A 23,876-nucleotide genomic window follows, 5' to 3' on the forward strand; every position below is an offset into this window, starting at 1 on the left:
TGTTTAAATCTCTGAAACTTCTTTCTACTGCGATGATGGCATTCATTGTATCACCTCAGGTAGCATGCACATACTCAAAATAAAGTTATCTGCAGCTAGTACCTAACACATTCCCAAGACCAAACAAACACAGATGCAAACATTAATACCTCATGAGGCGATACAGGTCGTGTCACATTGAAGCTTTCTTCCACATCTGGAGTACCAACATAGATGTTGAGGTACCTGTAATACAAACAGCTCCAAAATGAGCAACAAGGCAAATATTTTTAAGGAAATTCAGGAAGCAGAATTCTATATATACTGAAAAATGGTTTTGATAGGTTTCAGTAATACGAAATATTACTGAAAAATGCTTTGATAAACGTAGGTTGGTTACTAATGAGTTTCCCAAAGTAACTCATATTTGAGCTATGTTCTGCTTAGTTAAAATTAAGATTTAAATTGCACATGCAATAAACCCCAAGTTACCGTTGCAAATAGACAAAGAGAAACTCCCACCTGTCACACAAGATTACTAAATTACAGAAAAAATTATGACATAAAGTATTGATAACAGCTGGCTATTTAGTCTGCTTCACATGATTATTCTTTAAATATTCCTATATTTCAATAGAAGAGAAGCTCCAAAGAACAGGTAACCCATGGAAAATATTCTCATGATTTATACGTACACAGGTGCCTAAAAGCATAGCCAATGACAAACCCGTAAGACAGCACCAGATGTTACTACCGATACAGAAAACATTTCATGCTTACTTCAAGTACCACATTGGGTCAGCATCACTTGTAACTTTTTCATTTGCTTTCATAATTTTCTTTATCTGGAGGGAAAAAAAAACAACACATAACAACAAAAGATAATCATGTGCCATTTCTGAGTACTAAGAGCCACTCTCTTCCACTAAGAAAACATACCTCCACATTGATGAAATAGTTGAATGAGTCTATGTGCTGCTTCACAAGTCCTTTCACCTAAAAAATACACGCATGCAGTAAATGGAATTAGTGTCAGTAACATAAATTATACAAGACAGAAATTAAGAGACAAGAATTTATAAGTACTTTTGGATATGTGCTAAATTCTTTCAGCTGAAAAATTCTGAGAAGTGCCTGGACAACCAGTCTGGTTCTATACTAGGCATTGCCATGAGCTGTCATTGCCTTTTGAGTCAGAAAAATAAATCAGTAACTGTACAAAGTAAGCACCCAACAGACTTTGAAATTCATGTAAACAAACAAGAGCCAATATAAGGGAAAATCTTCTGTCAGATTGCTGTTATTCTGAAATAATTTTAAGCATTTAGAGTCTAATTAGCAGTGTGTGTGTGCTGCTTGAGAAAGAAGCTGCCTGCACCCTAACAAGAGCAGTTAGCATAAAGAATGAGAGGGATGGCAAATGAGATGGGGCAGATGGAACAGAAGTGGGGTGTGAAAGAGGTCAATAAGCAAGGAAACAAGTCACAGAAGGGCCGGACACTGCTAAGAAATCTGAGTTTGATTTGTAGGCAGGAAGAGAGAGGACATGCGCAAGGGTAATATCACACAAAAAACATAACGCAGTTCCCCCAGGTAATGGGTTAATATGATACATTTCAAGGATTTAAGTTTAAGGTATTTAGAGTAATCAAAAGAAGGGGTATTACACTAAATAAAATCATCTGGGATTCAAGAAAAGAAGAAAGATTTTGGCTTGAAGGAATACTAAGAGAAGCATTAATTTTGTTAACAGATTGGCATTTGCAGAAATAAAAGGTATAACTATCCTCACTACAGTGCAAAATCCAGCCTTGAAAAGGAAAGACTGCTAGCTGATATTGACACGTGCTTACATGCTTACAGAGGGCTTTAAGCTTTGAAACATCCCATGACAAATGACATGTTAGAAGACTTAAAACTTCATACATAAATAGACACATTTACATTGTTCGCATGGTAGGCAACAGTTCATTCTAAATTAGTAGGAAATAAGAAGCTTAGAATGACAAATCAGGCTTCTCACTGAAACCTCCATGGGTTAAGACAAAGAAGAAATGACTCCAGAGCAGAATTCTTCAGATAAGGCTTTCCCTAATTTATAACAACACTGCACATCATATGATATAGGCAAGAAAAATATTATGGATTTATTATAGATTTATTAGATTCATTATTATGAATTTATTATGGAAAATATTATGGATTTATTAGAAATCAGGCCAGTAGTTCTTTCTATTTTTCAATGAAGTGATCTCAACAGCTTTATTGAAGAAAACTCCACTTTAGAAACTGTAATGCACGTCAGCTTTGTATAACTACCACTGCTGGCATAAATAAATCAACATGCAACAGACAGGCCAGACCACCATCAAGCAGCCTGGTAGCAAAGGGCTCACCGGCTGGAAATAATGTGGGATGGATACACTTGGCATAAAGCCTCAGCAAATTGCACCCCACAATCAGCAGCAACCCTCCCTTTTTCACAGTTTCAAGAATTCAGACAATATCAGTAGCTCGAGCTTGTGATGGAAGTCCATGTGGTTGCTAGGAGAGACACAGAAACAGGATTCATTAGGGCCCTGAAGCATCTTCAGAGCCCTGAGCCAAAGTGAAAACATACACAATCAGTAACTGGCTTTTGAGCTTTGTTTTCCTGCCCGGATCAAACACTCACGGGTACAACAAAAAGAGAAGTGCAGAGAAGGAAAGAAAGAAGAAACTGGGAAGGAATGGAATTAACATAGTGAGGCTGAAAAGAAGCTTGCTAAAGCAGGCAACATTTCTCAAGACTGATGATGGGTGCAGAGGTGGCTGCAATTCCCTGAAGGTACCTACGAACATCACAGACTTTACCTGTTATCTTTATGATACAATTTTCATTACTGCCTTTCTCCTCCCTCACTTCCAGCTGTTTGTTAGTCCTGCTATTACATCCAATGGCATTTTATATAGAACTGTGCCTTAAACTAATACCAGACTGAGTAGCACTGAAATTAAGACACTAGCAATCTGAGTTCTATCAGGCTGTGCCTTCACGAGGGAAGGTATACATATATTCAAGCCTTTGCAGAACCCAGAACTGTACTTATATGATTCCTACAACAAACACAATTACAAACTTAACACCCAGTCTTTTATAAAGACCATGATAGGGTCTCTGAGTGCCAGCAAACCAGCAAAATGATCTGGAAACATTACATATATACATTGTTCATTGAAAACAGCCATTCAAAAATCATCAAAAAGAATGCCCCCACAAATTAATCAAGAAAGCTATCTATGTAATGACTTTATCTGTAATTGTATTGGAATTAAGAAAAAAATAACAGCAAAATCCACACAGGTGAGGACAGGTATCCTGGGAAACAGCAAAAGCTGGAAGAGAGGAATGTAAAGTTAGAAAGGAGACGAAATATTCATGCCATGAAATGCATGCACAACACTAACCTTCAGAAACGCTGGAAGAAGTCTCCATTTTTCCTGAAAACAAAAAACAGTTTGAAATATCTTTCCAAAGAGCGACCAAGCATCTAAGAGGCTCAAGCTTGGGTTTGGTTTATTACTATTGTTGCTGTTATTATTACAACTTTAAACACTGATGTTATTTAAAATCAGATCCATTTATAAAAACAGACTGCAAAACCAACCTAGATGAGTAAAAACAAAACAGAGAGATGACTCGAATCATTTGATAAGCTATATGTACTATGCAGTATTTACTCAGGATGCAATGGGACATTATCTTTTCTAAAAGCAACTGATGTGGGAATATTTATTTCTTAGAAAATTCCTTACTGACACACACTCATTTAAGAACAAATAATGTTTTTTTGGTCATTAACACTGCAAATTATATTCCTAGCAAGGGAAGATTGCTACAACTTCTCCTTGACAAAATACATGCAAGAATCTCAGTCCTGGGAACGTCACTTGCAGACATGAGTCTCTGTAAAACCTACCAGTACCTTGACTCCTACGGAGATTTAGCAAAACTGTCAAAGTTTGATGCAACACAAAGTTTGATATCAAACAAAGTGCAGTCCCAAGGATACCAAGGTTCCTACAAACTTTCCTCCATTTCTATTCTTTGATGACCCCTGGGAACATCTTCTTTCATCAGCCCCACCTTCACCCCCCATGGCATGGGGAGCCCACCCCTCACTTGAGATGAGGGACGTGGGTTGAGGGTAAAGGTGAGGAGGACCAGAGGGTACAGCCCGAGGCTGCAGCACTTGGCTCCAGAGGAGAGCATTCTGTAACATTCACAGACCATCACCGCTTAGTTTGACATTCAGAAGCACATGTCAGCGCTGTAGTTGTGGGGTAATAATCCTTCACGGTGGAGCTGGTAGAGGAACTCATGGCAAATCGCAGCACAAGGTTTTGGGGCTCCATTTCTGACGTGCTGTTTCCAAACACGAAGCCCAGTGCAGCCAAAGGAACCTGACAAACGGCCTCCTTCACTTCCTCCCTATCCCCACGCCAGGCAATCCTCAAACTTTAAGGAAACACCGCAGAGGGCAGAGGCCCCTTTGCTCCAGAACAAACCCAGGAATGGAGACCCCCATTACGCGTGTCGCCCCTTCCCCGCCGCCGCCAGCCGCTAACCTCCACCGTGTTCACGGGAGCCGCCGCCTGCTCTGGGGTCAGGGCCCCCAGCTCCTCCGCCAGCGCCTCCATCCCCAACCCCGCACAGAAACCGCAGCGGAGGCCGGCGCCGAGGGACCAGTGCGCGCCAACCAAACGCGTCCTCCCGCCGCAGCCGCGCAGGGCACGAACGTTCCGGGGCCTCGGGGCCCTGGCGGGATGAGCACGGGCACACACGCAGGAAAACGGGGCGGAAGGGAGGGTTCGGTAGGGGCGGCCGGGGCTCTCCAACCTCTTCTTCCCCCGATGCTCTGGCTCCTCGGAGGGGACTTTAATGCCTGTCAGCGTTTGGGGGTCTGCCTCTGAATCCGGGGAGCAGGCTGACACAGGAGAGCACAGAGCAAGTGGGGTGCTGGTATTTTACAGTGTTTAGGACACAAAGAAAAGCTTTCAGAGAATATTATTGTCTCTTTCCAAGCTTAGTTCAGTGCTGCAGCTGGATCACCTACAGCCTTCTTTCCCCCCCCCAAGTGCTAGAAATGCCCAAATCACAGTTCAGAGGACTACTCCTCTTCCCCAGTTTAAGATTAAACAAAGAAGCATTACTGATCTTTTAAAATTCCCGTGACAAAAAGCTTTTGACGGTTCATGTCTAACAGTTGCTAAGTACATTTTAAAAGTAGAGTGAAAACAGTACTTGCACACACACCTCTGATCTGGCTCACATTCTGCATGAACAGCGGACCAAGTTTGGTCTGGGCTCCACACGTACAACCTGGACATGAAGGCCCAGGTTAAACCTGGGAGTAGCAGCATTTCATACCACTTCCATTTAGCTTCATGCCTATTAGTCAGCCTGAAGAGTTCAACGTGCAGCAGGGCTGCAACATCCTTCATGCCCTTCCATCTAAGGACATGCTCAAAGTAACTAACTGTTTCAGTCCAGTGACCTGTACCCCGCTCCATTAGTATATAATCAGAAATCATGATTACTTCCACAAAACAGTAATAAACAAACAGTGATGTTCAGAAGATTGAGTTATTACCTTTCTAAACTAAGCGCCTCAAACCATTCTGTGATTCTAGATTAAGAGATTTCACAAGAAGAACAGAATGCTTACCCGTGTCTTTATTGCCACTCACTATGGGGATCTGGCATTGCCCTCTACCCCAGTATCCCCCAGTCTGAAGCCTCCCATGTATTTAATCGTTCCCAAGAGTGGAGCTGTGATTACACATTACCTTTGTGGTGTGTTGACCTCTTACATACTCTCACTCCCCTCTTCTGGCTGCTGCTGTACAGCAGGTTTTTTTCTTTCTCCTTGTTAACTATGTTACCCCAGCGCTGCTACCTTGCTGATGGGAGGCTTAGCCTTGGCCAGTGGCAGGTCTGTTTTGAAGCCAGCTAGCATTGGCTCTATTAGACATGGGGCAAAGCTTCCTGCAGCTTTTCACAGAAGCTGCCCCCATAGACACCCTGCTGTCAAAACGATGTCTTGCAAACCAAATACAACCTTCTTCCAAGGAATCCCGGTTAAGCACACAACTGTTCCGAATGTTACTTGTGTAGCCCAGTTTAAATCACAGCTCTAGACTCCACCTACTACTGAGAAATTTTAATCACGATGTGTTATTAGTGCGGTAATTTATCTTCAGCATTTAATAATTCATTATATCTCAGAAAGTTGGCATAAATGACTTCTCATCACCAGTCATATCACAAACAATTTAATGCATACAAACCCTCAAATATTCATTTCATCAGGGAAAGCTGCTACAGAATTGCATCTTGGTTCACAAGGCCAGCTTCAGAGTAAAGATAAATGCATTTCAGCCACGGTAGTGTCAACAGCATGCAACACATGACATTAAACTGATGCAGCGCCTAAGCTTCAAACATTAAATAAAAATTAAGATACATTAAACAATCAGTTGAAGCATAGGCCATGCTATAAAATGCCCTTTGCTAGTTAACCACCAAAAACCCCAACGAACCCTTATTTGAGTATTTACTGGTAAAACCTAGTATGAAACTTTCCCCAGAACACTGAAGATCTGTAATTGTATTTAATAATAGAATGCATATAAAATATTATGATAAAGAATCATAATCATGTTATAAATAATCTTCAAACACTGATAAGATCCTGTTTTGGCTGAAGCTTAAAATAGTTCTTTCCAAAGATGCAGCAATTCACTTATATTTAACTTCCCATAATTTCTTTTAAAATGCATTCTTCTCTTGATGATTTTGAATTGCGTATCAAAATTTCATATTCATCTAAGCAAGCCTGTTCTACGTAGTGGCACAATTCCTATATTCTAGGAGTTTCTTTCTCACAGGTTTTTCAGGCTTCAGGCAACAGTTCCCTTTAAAATATGTATTCATCTTTATTTTGTGCAATGTTTTTTACAAGGGATAGAGCAGAAGTGCACTAGAGAAATTTCTTTTCTAAAAAGGCATTTTGGAGAAAGTTTCCTATGTACACGTGACCAAAATTCTTCAACAGTGAGGAACAACTGACCAGAAGTCATTTCCCTTAGCAAAAGGAGTACACAATTCTCTAGAAACGGACTACAAAACCACAGTGCTAATAATGCCCAGATTTTTTTAGACCTTTATGGTAAGACACAGTAATGTACATACACAATTTGTGGAACACATTCAGCTTTTATGGGTGATCTTGTCTCTTCATAAAAAATAGATTGTAATATAAAATATTAGAACAAGCTAGATAACTTGTACCATATGGAGTTTATATACGACATTTTAAAAAGGATGATTATGTAGTAATATATTAAAGATTATTTTCAAGTAAATTATGATTCCATTTCATAGACAACATATCTATAATATGTATTCCAGCAGTATCTATTCCCAGTAATCTGAAATATGCAAAATAAAGCCTGTGTAAATTTACAGTTTATTGCCACATTTCTCAATTTCAAGCCTATTCATTTTCTGTATGCAAGATTCCTGATGCCTTAAATGGGAACTTATTATTGGGGCCTATTACAAAGAACTTTAAAGAAAACCGCAATATTTCTCACGAGTGAAAGTAAACTCAATCACATTTTCAGAACGACTAATCACTTGAGTTCTTGCTTTCAGACCCCAGAATATCCTTTGAAAAGCTTATGCCCTCATCCAACAGAATATAGAAGGGGAAGCTGCTCTGTGGTACTCTCTAAGGTCACTTTCAAGTGCTTTTGAGAATAAAGGTCAGAAAGACCTAACTTAAAAAATACTTAATACCCATTAAGATCAAAGATTAATACATACACATATTAAAGGTAAGATTTATGTATGACCACCACTGGGATAAACAAAATGCTTATAAACATTATATACAGAAAGTAACTCCACCTCCCTCCCATCAACATGATGTTTCTTAGGTGTTTGTCATTAATCTCAATTATAGTTGAGAAGTTCTGAATGATTCCTACTTCAAATGGTGCATACTTCTTCTGTAACTGCTATACTTCATACAGCTTACAACACTGGCATTCCTTAACATTAACAGAGGCCAAGTTCTCATTCCAGTAGTTGCAGGAGTACCAGAACTTGGCCTAGTACGAGTCTGGTTTTGGTTACAAAAGCAGTTCTTACATTAAAGTCTTTTCAGAAATGTGAGTGTTGTATTAGATGTTGCTCTACAAAAATGCAATGTAAGCACAGTACATTTTACCTACAATCGTTTTCTCATTTCATAATTGCATTGCTATATGTAAATATATTTAAATTGAAAAAATAACATTATTTTAATGGTGGCAAAAAAACCAAACCAAGTACTTTGCCAGCCCCTTCCCAATGCAAATCATAAATGCTTGCCATGAGAACTAATAGTTCACGAGTGACAAATAGTTCACAAGTGACAAAATGCATCAAGCAAATTTATTCTATTAAAAAAGTATATGTCCTTGAACTTAAATGTCTTTCCAGTGAATTTCAGAAGCTATCTGTATAATTTTATAAGATCTCTCTCACTGATATTCACTGGAGTGGACTGTTCTTAGTAGGGAAGACAGATCAACTCTAGAGGATAAAAAAAAGGTGGAATTTTTTAACTGGTAGTTGTTGCTGTTCCTGGTTCTGCTTTTCCCATTGGTGTCTCATGAAAAAGTAGTTTTCTAAGTATGTTTGCATAGAAGGGTCCATACACTTGTTTATTAAAGTTTACAATGCTTGCATACTGAGATCCAACAAGCTCCATTTCTGTCTGAATCACAGAAAGGCCTCCTGGCATGGTAGGCATAGACTTCTGAAAACTGGGAAGAGCAAGCAAGCTTCTCAGGAAGAACTGGATCCGTTTGTCTGAAATAAAATATAAAGTATATTCAGAACAAGAGAACCCAAGCTGAAGCCACAGTCACTTTGTAAGCACCCTATACATCAGCACAGCACAAAATCCAGCCGTATGGGTAACAACTCTTTCCCAAGCCTGTGTTGTAGTGGGAAACAATACTGAAAGCTCCTTGAAGTCAGCTCCTGCAAGCTGGACGCAGCATAAACCTGCTGCAACAAGTTACATTAACTAAGTAGACTCAAATTACAAAACCCACTAAGTTTAAACCCAGAACTGACAGAAGGGAGACTGAATAGTACTCATTTTTCTCAGTTCTCCACCAAAATATGAGCATGTCAAGGCTTGTTTCTTCAGGCACTTTTTAAAGTATTTCTAGCTGTGACTAGCCATGATCTACAGCACACTAAGAACACCCTCTTTATGTAAACATTTCCTTACTCATAGTTGCCCCAGTGTTTTGCTGCAGTAAGTTTTTACAGCTGATTAAGCTTGCTGGGAGTAAGGTGATATATGACACAATACAAGACACATACAAGACAACAATTATACATAATCTTACTAACCAATCAAGGAACAGACAGGATTATTCTCCTCTACAATATGAGTGATCTGACCCATTAAATTACTCTGCATTTCTTCATCAAGAGTGGGAAGACCTCTTTCAGTTAGAGACCTGTTCACTTTACTGCAAATTTGGACACCTATAGCATTCAGAGCCTCCTTCAAATTAAAAGTTCTGGAAGAAAGAAAGAGAAAAGCATTAACTTTGGCAGTTTCTAGAGCATAGGTTGTAAAGTGACCTTACTTGTCCTTTTATTTTAAACCCACCCGCTGCAATAAAAGAATTTAGAAAAGTTATCTTTTGCAGATTTACAAGCATCTACAGGTACAGCACAAATCTTAATGTGGAAGATAAAATAAGTGCCTAACATGAAAAATAATTTCAAGTGTATAGCAGCAACACCACATCATTTTGCCATTATGCTAAGGTGTTTTCCTGGGCCACATGCATAGTATTTCATAAGAAAAAGCAGTGTGAAAAAACTGTTTTAAGACACTCCTTCAGATCACATCACTTACTTGCAGGCAGCAGAAATAAGCAGCCAAAGAGCTTTAACTGCAACTAGCCTGAAGCAACTGGCAAGACAATTCAGTGAATGTATTGCCAAAGTCTCTTCAGTATTAGGAGCGTATGAATGAACTTTAGTACTAGAGGCCAAAGTTCTGTATACTAACATCAAGATTAAGATTTCATTAAAATATACCTTTGAAAGCATGTGCCTAACAGAGTGGACTTATATTTTCAAGGGAATATAGATACAGATTATTAAAATTTTATATTTTTCTATTAACAAGCACTGGCTATGACATTTGAGTTGTTTCCAAGGGTTTTCAGATCCACCTGATATTTCCTGTTTAATATAAATAAATGAATATGAAGAGTGATAAAAATAAGACCTTACTTCTTGTTCATGCCTTCAAGAAGAGGGACAGAGATCCTTTTCAGCTGCTCAGCAAAATCAGGCACATCTACAATTGCTGCACCCACCATATTGTTTGTTATAAGACAAACACAAGCTATGATCCTTAATTGTCTGAGCTTTTCTCTCAACTCCTGAAGACGAGCTTCATCTGTTATTAGAGTCTGGAATTGAAACAGTAATGCTCATTTAGGAATACAGAGGGAGAGAGCAGGAAAAAGGACACATACAGGATATAATCATGAAGCACTGACATTTTTAAATACAAATACACAATGTCAGAAGAGACAGCAGCTGAAATACCCTGAATATGTAATATTGCACAAAGTGGCATCATGTATGAGTACCAGAAGTAAACCTATGGCAGGAAGAAAGGTGATGTCTTCAGTGCAGAGCAAACCAAGGACATTGCATGCTATTCCTCATCACTGCTGATGAAAATTCAACAAAGCAAAATGCTCAGGGGATCCAGAGGACATTGCAGTAATCAAGGTTACAGACAACAGTCTTCTGGATTCAGCTGTTCTCTGAAAAATGGCAGTCTGGAACTGACAGTGATGAACAACTGTGCATGACAACCATGAGCTCAACCATTAGAGCAAATTCTGCAAGTGATTCATAACCTCTTATAGGCAAACATGCAGTTGATCATACCAAGACTGTAATTCCCACAGCAAAATGTAGCTGGAGTGACTTTTTAGGTTAGAAAGAGTTCAATCCTAACCAAATCCCTTTACTGTGAAGCACAGGGGCATTAACACTCAGTAGTAGTAGTTTCATAGTATGGCAAACTACATTCACCAGAGGATACCTGTATGTACCTATTATTCAAATCTTTTCAAATTAAGGTAAGAATAAGGTAGTTTCCCTTGTGTCCACTGACCGAGAACACTAAAAGCCTCCCCATGTATTCAGCAAGTTCTCTACCAGCCTACCCTAAGTATAGCTAAAGAGCTCATTGCAGATGCTAATTTTAGCCCTGACTGATGGACAATTTCAAATTGGCTTTATGGAAAGTTGCAGAGGAGCTGGCAGGAAAAACTGAACACTGATCCTCAAAGCAATAGTTTATATGCACTGCAAAAGGATGAATATCTACTTTAGAGGGCTCCAAGTTCTTACTGATTCTGTTCTAAAGCAAGAGCAATTCCACTAATTCCTGCTGCTATTAGGAAAACAGCTATAATCAGTCCCCTCGAAGGTACACAAAGCCAAGAGCTGGCGGTACCAGCCCCAGCCTGTGACCATGGCCAAGACTGCTCTCAGGGTGGAGCTGGTGAGCTACGATGGGATAGAATGAAGACAGGGTTTACGTTGTTCTTTTCTAGTTGCTGCACATCTTGTATTTCAGACACTACACTAGCACATGCTCTCCAAATTTACTATTCAGAAATTTAAGAAGTGCAAGAGAATACTTCACTTAGTTATCAATAGAAGGATTATTATACTACACAAATATTTTCATATAGCTAGAAATCTGAAGACACTGAAATACACTTCCTACCTCTGGAATTGTTTTGTGGTAATTCCACTGTAACAGTTTCAAGTAGCCATTGTTTAGCACCAGTGTAGGACTAATGGTTCGTTTAGAACTACTATCAGCACCAGGGGATGATGAAGATTCATCAGAAGCAGATGACAATTCATCTTTTATAGAGTCCTTTATCCATTCTGTTGTGAGGTCCAGGGCACCTAAGAATTGCAAATCAGTACAGATTTACTGCATGCTCTCACCAAAATAAGCACTACCTTGAGGAAAAAAAAGTTGTACTCGTAAACTCGTATGACTTCTGAAGACTCAAACATAGTGGACAGCTGAGTTTTAACACGTAAACTCTCCTCCTCATATTTTTTTTCCCCCCACTTATCTTCCACTGGTCACCTTAATATTCTAGCTAGCTTTTAACCCAGCAACAAATTGTTAAGACCTCAGGCAAGATCTTGGGGTAAAAGCAGCCTCCGAGTTCCCAAAGCATTTTTTTATTTTCCTTTTTCAGGAAGGCAAGTTACTAGCTGGGGTACAGAACTGGAAATAGAAGTTAAGGGAGAAAGAGCTCTATGAGCATTTCATTTGCTGTTAACAACAGTTTTTCCTCAGGCTGCATATATAAATACTACAAGCTACATCAGTGGGTTGCGGTTCCTATTTCAGAAGCCCCTCTCCAGACATTAGTAAGCTTACTTTGTCTTCTTGGAAAATGTTTCCTGAACCCTGTTTAGCCGCATTACACAAAACCTGTAATAATAGATAAAGTTGATTTTGCATCATCTAAGATACTCCCTCAGAGCTTGCCTTTCGTTTATTAAAAATAGGATCCTGTCCCAACTTTCATGCATACTAACTAGTTTTATGTACGTATTTCAAACTAACAATAGACTAGCTGCATACAAAAGAGATAAAGTCTCATCTTTCAGTACATAGGGCTTCTGTCTCCAGACAGGAAGAGCTACAGTTGGTTCTTCAGATACGAACCAATACAGCAAATACAAATTTGTCTGAAAACTTGCCCAGATTACAGATGAACATACTTTACAGCAAGTTCAGCAATTGCCCATTGGTAGCTTGCTTGTCAAAGAACTTCAGCATCAGCTAGATACAGACAAGAAATTGAAGTTTTCCTCCAAATTAACTGCAATTGACAGATTCTATAGCATGTCTTTAAATAGGTGTGGTTTTTATTTGGGGGTTTCTTTTCAGAATGTTTTGATTTAAAGATAGCAGGATACCTACTTGGTGTTTCTTCAAGAATTTCCTGGAATTTTGTTCTTTCGTAGTCCACCAAATTACGCTGAAGGTATGGTCTAAGGTTCTGAATTGTGTAATTTGCCATATCCATTTTCATCAGGTCCAAAACACGGAATATTTGTCTGAAAGGAGAAATTTAAAATTTGACTATTAGTCTATTGATTTTAACCAGCACATGTGAGATACACCTACATTAGTACTATAACTTCAATTCTGGGAGAAGTAAACTGCATCAGTATTTCAGTGTAACATACATTACGCAGCTTCCAGGATACCTGAAGGAGGATTGTGTGTAAGGTTTGGTGTAAGTCACAGGTACCAAGACCAATATGCAGCACCTGTAAGTTGGTACATTTCAGCCTAAATGAACATACGTTAACTTTTTATTTAAATTTGTACAAAGAGAAACAATTCCAGTAGCCTGGATCCTGCATATGACCCAAGTTGCAATAAAACAGTAGATCAGCTCCATCTACTCTTAGTATTTTCATGTATCTAAGAAAGAGTAAACTAGTTTCTGCCAGTTATGCTTTACTCAAGTTCAAATAATATCTTTACTAGAGATACTTAAAATGCAAAGTTTGGCCTCCTACATGCATTAAATAGTTCAAGATGGAACTGTACAAATGTGCTGCATAAGCTTTGTAAGGATGAACAAGACTGAAAAAGCAGTCTCTGAAACAGATTATTGCAAGAGTGTTTTTTTGTTGTTCAATGGCTTAGATAGTCAGAGCTGGTACTGCTTGATCTAGGCATTCTACCCATTTTATTACAAAGTAAGACAATATTCTTGTCAGCATGTCATAGCTTCTCCCCTTTAATACTTCTGTATAAAAATTAGTTTTCCTATAGTTTGAGAGCAGGTGTTCTGTAAACTGACATAATTTAAAGATTTTTTAAGACTATACCCCCCTCTTCCACTGCCCAGTACTCTTTCAGAAAGAGTTCTTCATCTGAAAACCCCCAAGACACTCAAATACCAACCTCAGTAATTCTACGATATTGTCAGTTGCCTTTAACTGTTTGATATCATTGTCTCTTATTGGAGCACACAACTTTCCCATTGTGTTGATAACATAATTAGCTAGCCCATGAATATCAACAGCATTATGTTCTGCCTGCTGTCGTATAAGATCCGTATCTAGAACTTCGCAAATTTGATTTTGAATCCTGTTTGCTCCAGGAGTCAGGAAGGAAAGAAGAATCTAAAGTAGGGGGGGGAAATAAAAAAACGTATTAATAAAAACCAAACCCCTTTGTAAACATGCTAAAATAGGATCTTAATGTCAAGTGTATTTAGCTGACTATAACAAGACACATTAAGGCTGAACATTAAGGTAGCAGGAAAGAAGTACTGTTAAAATTATCTCCATACAGTTCTGCAAAAAAGCTCAAAGCTCTAGTAGAACAGAAAGCATGTCTGGAATACTGCCCTATAAAACAAACATTTCCTAACTCAAAATTTTTAAAGACTTAGTATTGTGCTAGGATTGAAGGTGTGCATGCTTCCCTGTATGATCACAGAATCAACAAGATTGGGAAAGACCTTTATGATCATCAAGTCAAACCATTCCCCCAGCACTGACAAGTCCACCACTAAACCATGTCACTAAAGGCTGCATCTACACAGCTTCCGAACGCTTCCAGGGATGGTGATTCCACCACTTCCCTGGGAAGCCTGTTCCAAAACCAGACTACCCGTTCAGTGGAGAGATTTTTTCTAATAACCAGTCTAAAGGGTCAGAAAAGTTGCCAAGAGTGGGTCTTGGGAGTGTGAAATGCCAAGGGAGGTGGGTAAACAAAGCCTACATGAGCAGGTACAGTCAGATTTATACTCCTGTTCATACCATAAGCTCACAGTACATTGCTGGAAAGACACCAGGAGAAATGTAAAGGTTTGAGAGAAGAGCTGACTTGCAACTTATCATTATATATTAATATAAATACACTATAAATACATCTATTTGCAGTTCTGAGTAATGATGGCTTCATCTTTAAAGAACAAACATAAAGGTGTTGAATGAGTTAGCAGACCCTTCAGTGAAGTCAGAGCCTTTCAAACCTAAGCTGACAAAACAATACTGGGGCACAGGAGAGGAAGAGCATTACCTCCTTGATTTCCTCAAAGAGCTTGATAGCATGTTCATATTCTGGAGGTTCTTCATTCAGTTCCGATTCCAAGTGATCCCAAAATGCCTTGTGTACAATCTGTTTCACTGTGCCTGCAAAACTGTGTAATAATTCAATTAGATATAGAAATGACTCCCAACTATTTTTCATCATTGGTAAAAGTGATTTAGACTAGTCTGATCACAATCACTGGTGGGGCAAAATGCACCTCACCAGCTACCGTGCCCTGCAATCATATCTTTCTTGGGCTGTGGGTCATCAGCTCCCAAAACATCATCTAGACTGACAAGTCTTTTATAAAATACAGGTGTCTTATAAAGTGGTGCTGGCAATTCAGATGTGGGTAAAGTAGTATTAAACTGCCCTTTTTCCTTATTGGATTTGTACTCATTGTCCTAACCTTGTATGTTATGTACTATGCTTTCTCAAAAACTACTTTGTCATATAACCAATTATCAGTTAAGGGACTTATGCAATTAAAAATACCCTTGTTTTTTTACATAAGTTTTCTCAAAGCAAAGACCAGGGTCATTTTTAAGTTCCTCTTGCTCACAGATATGTCTATTTAGCTACCTACATAAGGGAAGTTATGTCTTGCTTCCTCTGGATCTCCAGGTAATAGCATGTCTTCTGGGCCTAATATTAGAGCTATGTTCATGATGAGCTTTATCTTCTTTAATACTACTACACCAATGAGCTATTACATACAAAGCTATCATTTCACCTTTTCCACAGGACTTGGTACTGCACAGAACAAACCAATGCTCATCTTCACTATGTGCATTCATATTACATTAACCCTTTATCTTCCATGACATTTAAAACAGAGCAACATGCCAAGACAGTATATCAACTCAGCTGGACTGCACAACTTGTTGCAACCAGCATCATACTGACAGTGACTCCTGGAGGTGCAGGGTTTGGGTTTTGTTTGTTGGTAGTCTTTTGCTTTGATTGGGTTAATTTTGGGGTGGGGTGGTATTTTATTTTACTCTCTTCCCAACCCCAGTGCTGCTTTTCACAAAATTCAGGCTCTTACCTGTTCTGTGGCAAGTCTTCATGTTTTATGCAAAAATTTGCATTTACAGCAATTTCATGAGCTAGGGTCAAGTTCGTCAAATTCCTTGCAGCTGCCATCAGTTCATCAAATGTAATCATCTTAGGGGGACTTGCTGCTGAAACAAACAAGATCCGTTCAAGCCAAATATCTCTAATTCATAAGCACAATTGAAAAATATTAAAATTTAGAAGTTTCACTGCTTGCTAACTGGACTCTAGAAAAAACAACCTAGGATTACTGGGTCTTTATATCTTCTTAAAACACTAACTCAGGAAACTCCCAGCTTATCAGGGGTGTGTGTGTGGGTAACACTGCACAAGCCTCATAACATTTTGAAGAGCAATTTCATATTTTTGCATCTTAAGCAAGATTTTTTTTTTCCTTTAAAACAGGATCTTGCATTCCACAGATTTGCTATTAACTCTTCTGTAAAATCCACCAGACGAAAAACCTGGGCAATAACAGATACTAGATGTCTATTATTATTCTGAGCATATAATGGCTATATTGTGGTTTTATTGCCTGTAGAGAAGATCTGGGAACACCCCCACTTACGTTCCATAGCAGATGCTTTGTAAATTACACTTTTACAAATAAGCATTAACATCATAACAAACTCTACGTTAGAAAGCAAGAGTAATTCCCAAAGTTTCCAAAGCCCCAAATTCTGCATTTTAATTTAGTATTTGGAATTAACCATTTGAAGACAGGTAATAAAGACAGATAGCCAGCTGCCAACTACAGCTCCACTAACACACTTGTTTTAATGTCAGACTTACATAGATGCTAAAAAGTATGCATGGTCAAAGAATGTTTAGACATAAACATGAAGCACATCTTAACCAGGGTTTTATTTATAATTACTTAAAATATATTCCTTGTGCAAATGTGTGTTTTCTATTTCATCCTAGTATTTATGAAAGAAAAAAAAAGGGGGGGGAATTTGAGATTAACTTCATGTAACTAAGTTATAAATCTGTAAGCTACAGATTTAATTTCTAAATGTATGAAGCAAACAGAAGAAAGCCACCCTTTGCACAAAGCTGTATGTGGTTGAGTGGGAGACCACTACCCCCATCAAGATTAGGATGACCAAGCGGCACACTTTTCTTACACTTTCTGAAGGGAAGGACTGCACAGGGAGACCCCCACGGATACAGCTGGTGGTGTTCCAGACACAAGTAGATGCACTGTTTCACAGCAGAGAGAAAGCCATGCCTTTCTCTTAATACTCTTAAACAGAGATTCAGAATCCCAGGTTCTACCCAGAATAGCAAAGAGAAATGAAATAAGTTAACCTCATCTGTCTATGCACAATGCAGGTAAGGTTGAAATAGGCTTACATGCTGGAGAACTGGGTTTGCTTGAAGAATCACTGTTAAAGCTCTGTCTTGAATATTCAGAGTCACTAGAAGCAGCTGTGCTTTCTGAGAGGCGCGAAGACTCTGAATCGCTGTTATGGTCATCACTGAGAGGCATTCTGATTCACTTTATGTGCTACAGTACACAAGACCTGGAAAAACAAAATACACTTGCCATAAAACCAATGCTTACTATTGTTTATTTCTCAGAAGTCAGATACTGATCATTACTTTGCCAATAAAGAACAAGTAGCTACCTTTCTTAAAAAGGTGTTGCAGAAAGGATCTGGCTCAACATGCAGAAGCACATAGTTATTAACAAACTACACCTGTTTTGCAAGCAAGCTTTGTACCCTCTGCTGTTTCATACCCTCATGGTTATGTTAGAGACAGTCTGTAAATTCACTATATTTAAAAAAAAAATAAAATACAAGACTACCCACCATAATCCCAGAAGCTGCCTGTTGTCAGTACTTCAGAAGTTCTCAGCATCCATAAAGGCAACTCATGGTGTTACCATCCCCCACCTGACTTCACCAGCAAGTGATGTTTAGCAATTAGCTTCCTTCCACAAACAAACTGTACTGAGTGGAACAATTGTGAAGCAAACAGAAGCTACTGGGCAGAATAGGCAAATAATTCAGAATACTACATTCTGACAGGGCGTAGCTGAAAGCCTGGCCTCCTCCTTCAGGTGGGTTTTTGCTCAGAATCAGATCAACAATGGTATAAACCCCAAAAATAATGGTACAGTGAGGGTGGATGGGTTTTGTGATTTAAATCAAACGGTAACTGAGCCTCTTAATATTACATTCAGCATCACAACACTGAGAAACGTCATGCTTCATAGTGCTTCTGTCCACATGAAGAAACTGCCTCCCAGGCAGATAAACTGCAACTGCAGAGAATTTAGACAGCTGCATAGTACGATAGAGATGATTAATGGTTGTATGACAGGAAGTAAAAAATATGCTCCTAATCATATTAAAATGAGGAACTGGAAGTCAGCCATAATTACTACCAAAGGAATTTGGCCCAGATACCAAAAGTAGCTGTCCATCATTACAGCCACGAAGCATTCTGTAGTAGATTTTATGCAGAGACACAGCCAACGATACCCTCCACCAGCAAATTTAAGTACTATGACTCCATCTATGATTGAATTGCACCAGCTTCAGCAGGCAAGGAATACCACACTTCACAACTGTTAAACTTGGAAAAGTCACTTTTGGAAGCAAAAGGATGATCTTTGTGTGTATTTACATGAATCAGCGTATCACAGGGCCAAGAGATAGACAAAAGTGAGTAAAAAAATGAAGATTTCTTTACACTGGCACCTAGTTACACCTCAGAGCATTTGAGTTTTTGGGTACCAGCTCATCCTGAGTAGGCCTTTATAACCTGATGAGGTATTACACTGATGAGTACTACCCTGTTAATTGAGATGATTAACTTTTGTTAGGTGTATGCTTACTCTTCCTCCTCTCCCAAGAGGAAAGAAGATGCACTTGAGTGCCTTATTTATGTAATTACATTGGGTTTTTTTTGTGAAAAGAATCACAGCAGCAAGAATTGACAGTTTACCATTTCACTGAAGAAACCAGTAACGACTTCTGATCAGGATGGAGGTCATAGGTTCAAGACTTAAGAGTGTTGCGATCTTTAACATCATAACTTTATTAAGCCAGCAATTTCATAATGTCTAACAAGCAACTGAAAACAAGCAGATACTTAAAACAGTATTGACTAAAGACAGAGTTGCAAGAGAACCCATAAAACCAAAAGGATGAGAATTTTTTTTTACTTGAAAATTGTAGTTAAGATTAGAAATTAATCACTAGTTAATGTTACACAAAAGACTAAAACTACTTTTTCACTTTTTCAACTAGTGGTGACAAGTAACCTACCCATAGGTTCTTGACATGGAACTGCTCACTTAAATACTTTACAGAGTCTGTAAAGCCTATATTGTCCTTCCGCTATTGTTTCTGGATAAGCATCAGAACACTGTATTTCAAGGTGTTAGTCATGTATATGACTTTATTTATACAAAAATAACTAACCTCCAAAAGGTTAATGTTGCATGTGGTCCATCGAAAGATTCAATTAATGTTGTTAGCAGCGTACTGGCCCAAAAGGTCTTGCAAGTCACTTGCCTAGTATGAGCACTTCAAGATGTGTTTACTGCTCCAGTCCCGGTGTTAAGAACATGGAAAAAGTTACATGACCATTAAAATCCCAAAATTCTCACACAATTTTCATGTCATCATTTCAAAAATTTCTTAGTATAATAATCCTAATAAATACTCCAATTTGTTAACACTCAAATTTGCAAGGAGCTCCTGACAGGAATACTCAACCAGCCATGAAGGAAAGCCAGTATTGCCATTTTCTGCCCCAGTCATGATTCCCAAGAGGTCCAAATCATTACGGTAGAAATTAAAATTTCATCATGAGGGTTCTGAGACACTGGCATAGGTTGCCCAGAGAAGTGGCAGCCCCATCCTTGGCAGTGTTCAAGTTGGATGGGGCTTTGAGCAACCTGGTCTAGTAGAAGGTGTCCCTCCTCATGGCAGGGTATTGGAACTAGATGATCATTAAGGTCCCTTCCAGCCCAATCCGCTCTATGATGATTCCATGATGATAAAATTCTATATACATTAAATCTTTACATATTAGTCCCAGTAAAGGAGCTTTCAGCATCAAATATGTGCATTTCAAAGAGGCCCATGACATATTTTGAAGTACTGAGACCATAGGTGTTCCTACAATACATACACACATACAGATAGCAGAGCTGTCAAGAGTGCTTCAGAAGACCCAATTTAAATAAGAGGTTTTAAATAACAGGTTTCAACAATGTAACCGGAGATGACACACTGAAAATACATTGAAATCTTTGCCACAGTAAATGTATTACCAAGTAGGATGCCTCAAATGGAATGGTAAGGAAGAATGGGTACATTCTGCAGATACAGAACATTATTGCTAATTTACAAGTTTAAAAGATAAACAAGGCAGTAAGCACAACAAGGTAAACAGATGAATGTACAAGCAGAATGTGGACATGTCATCTACAGTTTTTAAATATGTTACCCAACAGCTAAAAAACTCTGACAAAAGTACATTCATTGAGCATATCAAAGGGAAGTACAAACAAGAAAAAAAAAAAGCACTTCTAAACAGTTACAACAAAAGACAACCAAGTCACTTAGTCCTTTTTTTTTATAGCCTAAACACTGGAAGAGCTGCTGTTCCAGGCAGCACAGAGCTGCTTGTAAATTATTTCGAGCCAAGTTCATATGTAACTTTAGGTTTAATATAATCCCCAAGTAAAAATATTTCAGAAATCCTTCTGACCTTCCAACATCTCTTTGTAACTCCCCATATTGAATAGACAGTCCCAACTTTTTTTAGTTGTTCATTAGGTACTACATACTAGTTGCTGTTTTAATACAGTTTAATATCCTACCTATTCTATTAAAGGATCAGCCTGTGGTTACAACCTGCTTTACTCTTCCTGAATTGAAAACCGATTTCATTTACTTTTATATTAGGTTGAACTCCTTCACAGTGGGCTTCAATACACTGTTTTCTCTCTTTCAATCAGCGATTCCACAGGGTTTTAAGGAAAAACTCTAAATAGGAGACCAAGATAAAAGTATCTTCTAAGTGTACAAACCCCAGGATTCTAGTTAACTAAGTTATCATGGTTTCTGCAGCGACTTAAACAGCTTGGATGCAATGAATACAACACTGTAGACGCCTAAAGGCATCTTGCTCTTATCGGGCTGGGTGATGGGATAACTGTATCATACAGTTATAACTGATAAAGATCACAAGATCAGATGAGTTTTAGAGAACACAAACACTTTTTATACCCAAAAGCTTCCTTTAAAAGTTATTTCATGAAGCACCTTGAGGGAAGGAAAGCGTCTGGCTGAGTTTGACTTCAGATAACATCGTCAAGAAAAGTTTTTCCACAGCCCTGCTTTTATTCAAGTAAGTCACTCCATCCATGCACACTTTTAAAGTGCTCTGTCCAGTTTTACCACTTTGAATGTCTTAACTTTGTTCACTCTACTGGGCTTACATCCTTACTATCTTCTAGCTGGCACCGACCGAATCTCCTTTGGGCTCGAGTTTCCCTATCACTGATTCCACCTCTGCCAGCACTCACGGCACCGGAGCAGAAAAGAGCCTTTGTTAAGAGTTAAGGAATTTCCTCATGCCTCCTTTTTCACAGCGCAGAGCCCTCATTTCTCTCCCTTTACCTTCCTAGTTCCGCAGCTCTCCATTTTACATACAGGCTTCTCTTGAAGAGTTTAAAACCAAGTAAAAGCGAGATGCGCAACCGTCCCCCACTGTCCGTGCCCACGGCAGCCACGCTCACCTCCCGCATTTGGGCACCAGGCGCCCCAACCCAGGGCCAGAAACACCGCTGAGGGAGGTCGAGGATGCCCAACCCTGTCCGACCCCCTCCCCTCGGCGGGGCAGCGGCACCGCCGCCTGCTCCTCCTCTTCCTCCATCTGTTTCTTTCCCTGTCTCCTCCCCCGGCCCCATGTTTTTAGCAGTTACCATAGGCAGGAGCTTGGCACTCACCGACCAAAACAAACAGCGTTTCCAAGGACAGGGCCGGGGGGGGAAGGGAGGAGGACAAGAGAGGAGGGTACCCTGTCTCCGCCAACCCCGTGGAAAGCGAACCCGGCTGCCCGTCCCCAAGCGTCCTGGCCCTGCACGCCCCGGGAAGGGAGCAGAAGCAGGGCTGCAAGGTGAAAACCCCACTGCTGCTCCCATCCCGGTGGGCAACAGACATCAAGGGACGGAGACAGCCCAGGAAACGCAAGGCAAGGGTCACACTACAGACCCACAGCAGTGGCTGTGAAGCCCACTTGCTGCAGCGGAAGCCCCACTGGGGCTGCAGAGCCGAGCGCATCCCGCTCCTGCCAGCACTCCGCACGGGCCAGCTCTGACCCCACAGCCTGTACGTGAACACCCAGACGTGTGCCGTGCCGCCTCGCACACCGCAGGCCAGCACAACCGCTGCCCATCCCTGCTCACCCCGGTCACTCACCGCGGGCCGGCGGCGCCAGCAGCAGTTCACCCTCCCCGCGGGGCTCGCCAGAGCTTTAAACACCCTCCCCCCTACAGTTATATACCCAGCACGGACTATTAGTGTCTTCCTTGGACGCGTCCATCTCCGCCGGTGACGTGGGGGGGAAGTAACCTTTTCCGGCCTGCCAGCGACCAGTTGGTCCGACGACTTGGGTCACCTTGCGCCTATCCCCGCAGAAACAGTCCGTATGTCCTCATTCTACCCGGCTGCGAGCACCAAAGGGAGAGAATGTATCAAGTGACTGGGGAGACGCTTCTGCAGATTCCCCCGCCTCGAATGAGCCTTGCCGGGTGGGGGGGAAGGCCGGGGTGGTGTTTACGGAAGAGCCGCGGCGGTGTGGCTGGCTCCGCCCCACACTGGGAAGGAGCAGGGTCTGCGCCTTAGCCCCGCCCCACGCGGCCTCAGTGGGTGAGGCTACACGCCGGGGGATGGGGGGACGGACACTAAAGGTCCCGTTCTCAACACGGGAAGTGGCAGCCCTTCAGGGCGGTTTTGCCCGTCTGTGTTAGCCGCGCTGCCGTGGAAGCTTCAAGTATGCCCCCACGAGCAATCCTGCCCTACTTTCCTTAGTCTCTCGACGGGGAGGGGGTGAGGTACCACACTCCACACCCCCGGCCAACTTGGCCGCCCGCTGCCACCCCCCCCGCCGTCTTAGTCTGAGGGCTGTGGCGCGTTTGGTCAGCCGCCTTTCTCATGACTGTGGTGCTGGGACGCCTGCTGAGTGCCCACTGAGGAACGCGGCATGAGGCAGCACAGCACTATTACTGTGAATGCATTACCTATTGTATTGACTTCATTGACCAGGCAGCTTCACGCACCCGCCGGGCCAGCAGTACCTGTCAGGGTCATCACCTCTTCCTGTCCAGGAGCTACGTGACACCATTGCCCCACCTACCAGGAAGCGTGGAGAGGAAAACGGCGGTAGTCGTCTCTTGAGGCAGGAGGTAACTACATCAAGCTTTGTTTGTCATGAAGACACTGAGGTCCCTTCCTGCAGATAATCTTTTAGCACACGTAGTGAACTATATGGGATTGATGTTGTATTTGCATAGACCAAAGCCCACTGTGGGTCCTATTAACCTCTACTATAAAAGCGAGGTCCTGAAGC

The 23,876-nt window shown here is 40.5% G+C and overlaps 2 protein-coding genes across 12 annotated transcripts in view; both read right to left on the bottom strand.

The window, feature by feature from the left end:
- Window positions 1-4,710, bottom strand: part of POLR3B (RNA polymerase III subunit B) — a 76,595-nt gene extending 71,885 nt beyond the window's left edge. The window contains exons 1-5 of the mRNA XM_061371833.1: window positions 4,588-4,710; window positions 3,427-3,459; window positions 919-975; window positions 760-824; window positions 150-225 (exon numbers count right to left, since the gene is read on the bottom strand). Of these exons, the coding sequence (XP_061227817.1) occupies window positions 150-225; window positions 760-824; window positions 919-975; window positions 3,427-3,459; window positions 4,588-4,659 (303 nt within the window). The 5' untranslated portion in view covers window positions 4,660-4,710. The remainder of the gene's footprint in view (window positions 1-149; window positions 226-759; window positions 825-918; window positions 976-3,426; window positions 3,460-4,587) is intronic.
- A 3,889-nt stretch (window positions 4,711-8,599) lies between these two features.
- TCP11L2 (t-complex 11 like 2) lies at window positions 8,600-23,021 on the bottom strand. 11 transcript variants are annotated; one of them, XM_061371839.1, is made up of 12 exons: window positions 22,823-23,021; window positions 19,715-19,835; window positions 17,909-18,045; window positions 17,634-17,803; window positions 16,270-16,405; window positions 15,210-15,330; window positions 14,085-14,305; window positions 13,086-13,222; window positions 11,859-12,046; window positions 10,337-10,518; window positions 9,437-9,609; window positions 8,600-8,881 (listed from the first exon to the last, which is right to left on the bottom strand). In XM_061371839.1, exons 4-12 carry the CDS (start codon window positions 17,767-17,769, stop codon window positions 8,631-8,633), a joined length of 1,545 nt encoding a protein of 514 aa, XP_061227823.1. In that variant the 5' UTR covers window positions 17,770-17,803; window positions 17,909-18,045; window positions 19,715-19,835; window positions 22,823-23,021; the 3' UTR covers window positions 8,600-8,630. The 11 variants fall into 11 exon arrangements, with proteins under 11 accessions (XP_061227823.1, XP_061227822.1, XP_061227826.1 ...); XM_061371838.1 differs by having other exon boundaries at window positions 17,909-18,056; XM_061371842.1 differs by having other exon boundaries at window positions 17,909-18,056; window positions 22,812-23,021.
- Between the last annotated feature and the right edge of the window lie 855 nt (window positions 23,022-23,876).

Source organism: Neopsephotus bourkii, unplaced genomic scaffold, assembly GCF_033783945.1.
Source record: "Neopsephotus bourkii isolate Nb327-2 ecotype Australia unplaced genomic scaffold, CSIRO-AGI_Nbou_v1 NB_1589, whole genome shotgun sequence".
Classification (NCBI taxonomy): Eukaryota; Metazoa; Chordata; class Aves; order Psittaciformes; family Psittacidae; genus Neopsephotus; species Neopsephotus bourkii.

Coding starts and splice junctions, on each gene's coding strand:
- TCP11L2 (XM_061371841.1), bottom strand. CDS start 17,769: ATGCCTCTCAGTGATGACCATAACAGCGATTCAGAGTCTTCGCGCCTC. Junction 13,223..14,084: donor AATATCGTAGAATTACTGAG/GTTGGTATTTGA, acceptor TTCTCCTTTCAG/ACAAATATTCCGTGTTTTGG. Junction 12,047..13,085: donor AATTCTTGAAGAAACACCAA/GTAGGTATCCTG, acceptor TGCAATTCTTAG/GTGCCCTGGACCTCACAACA.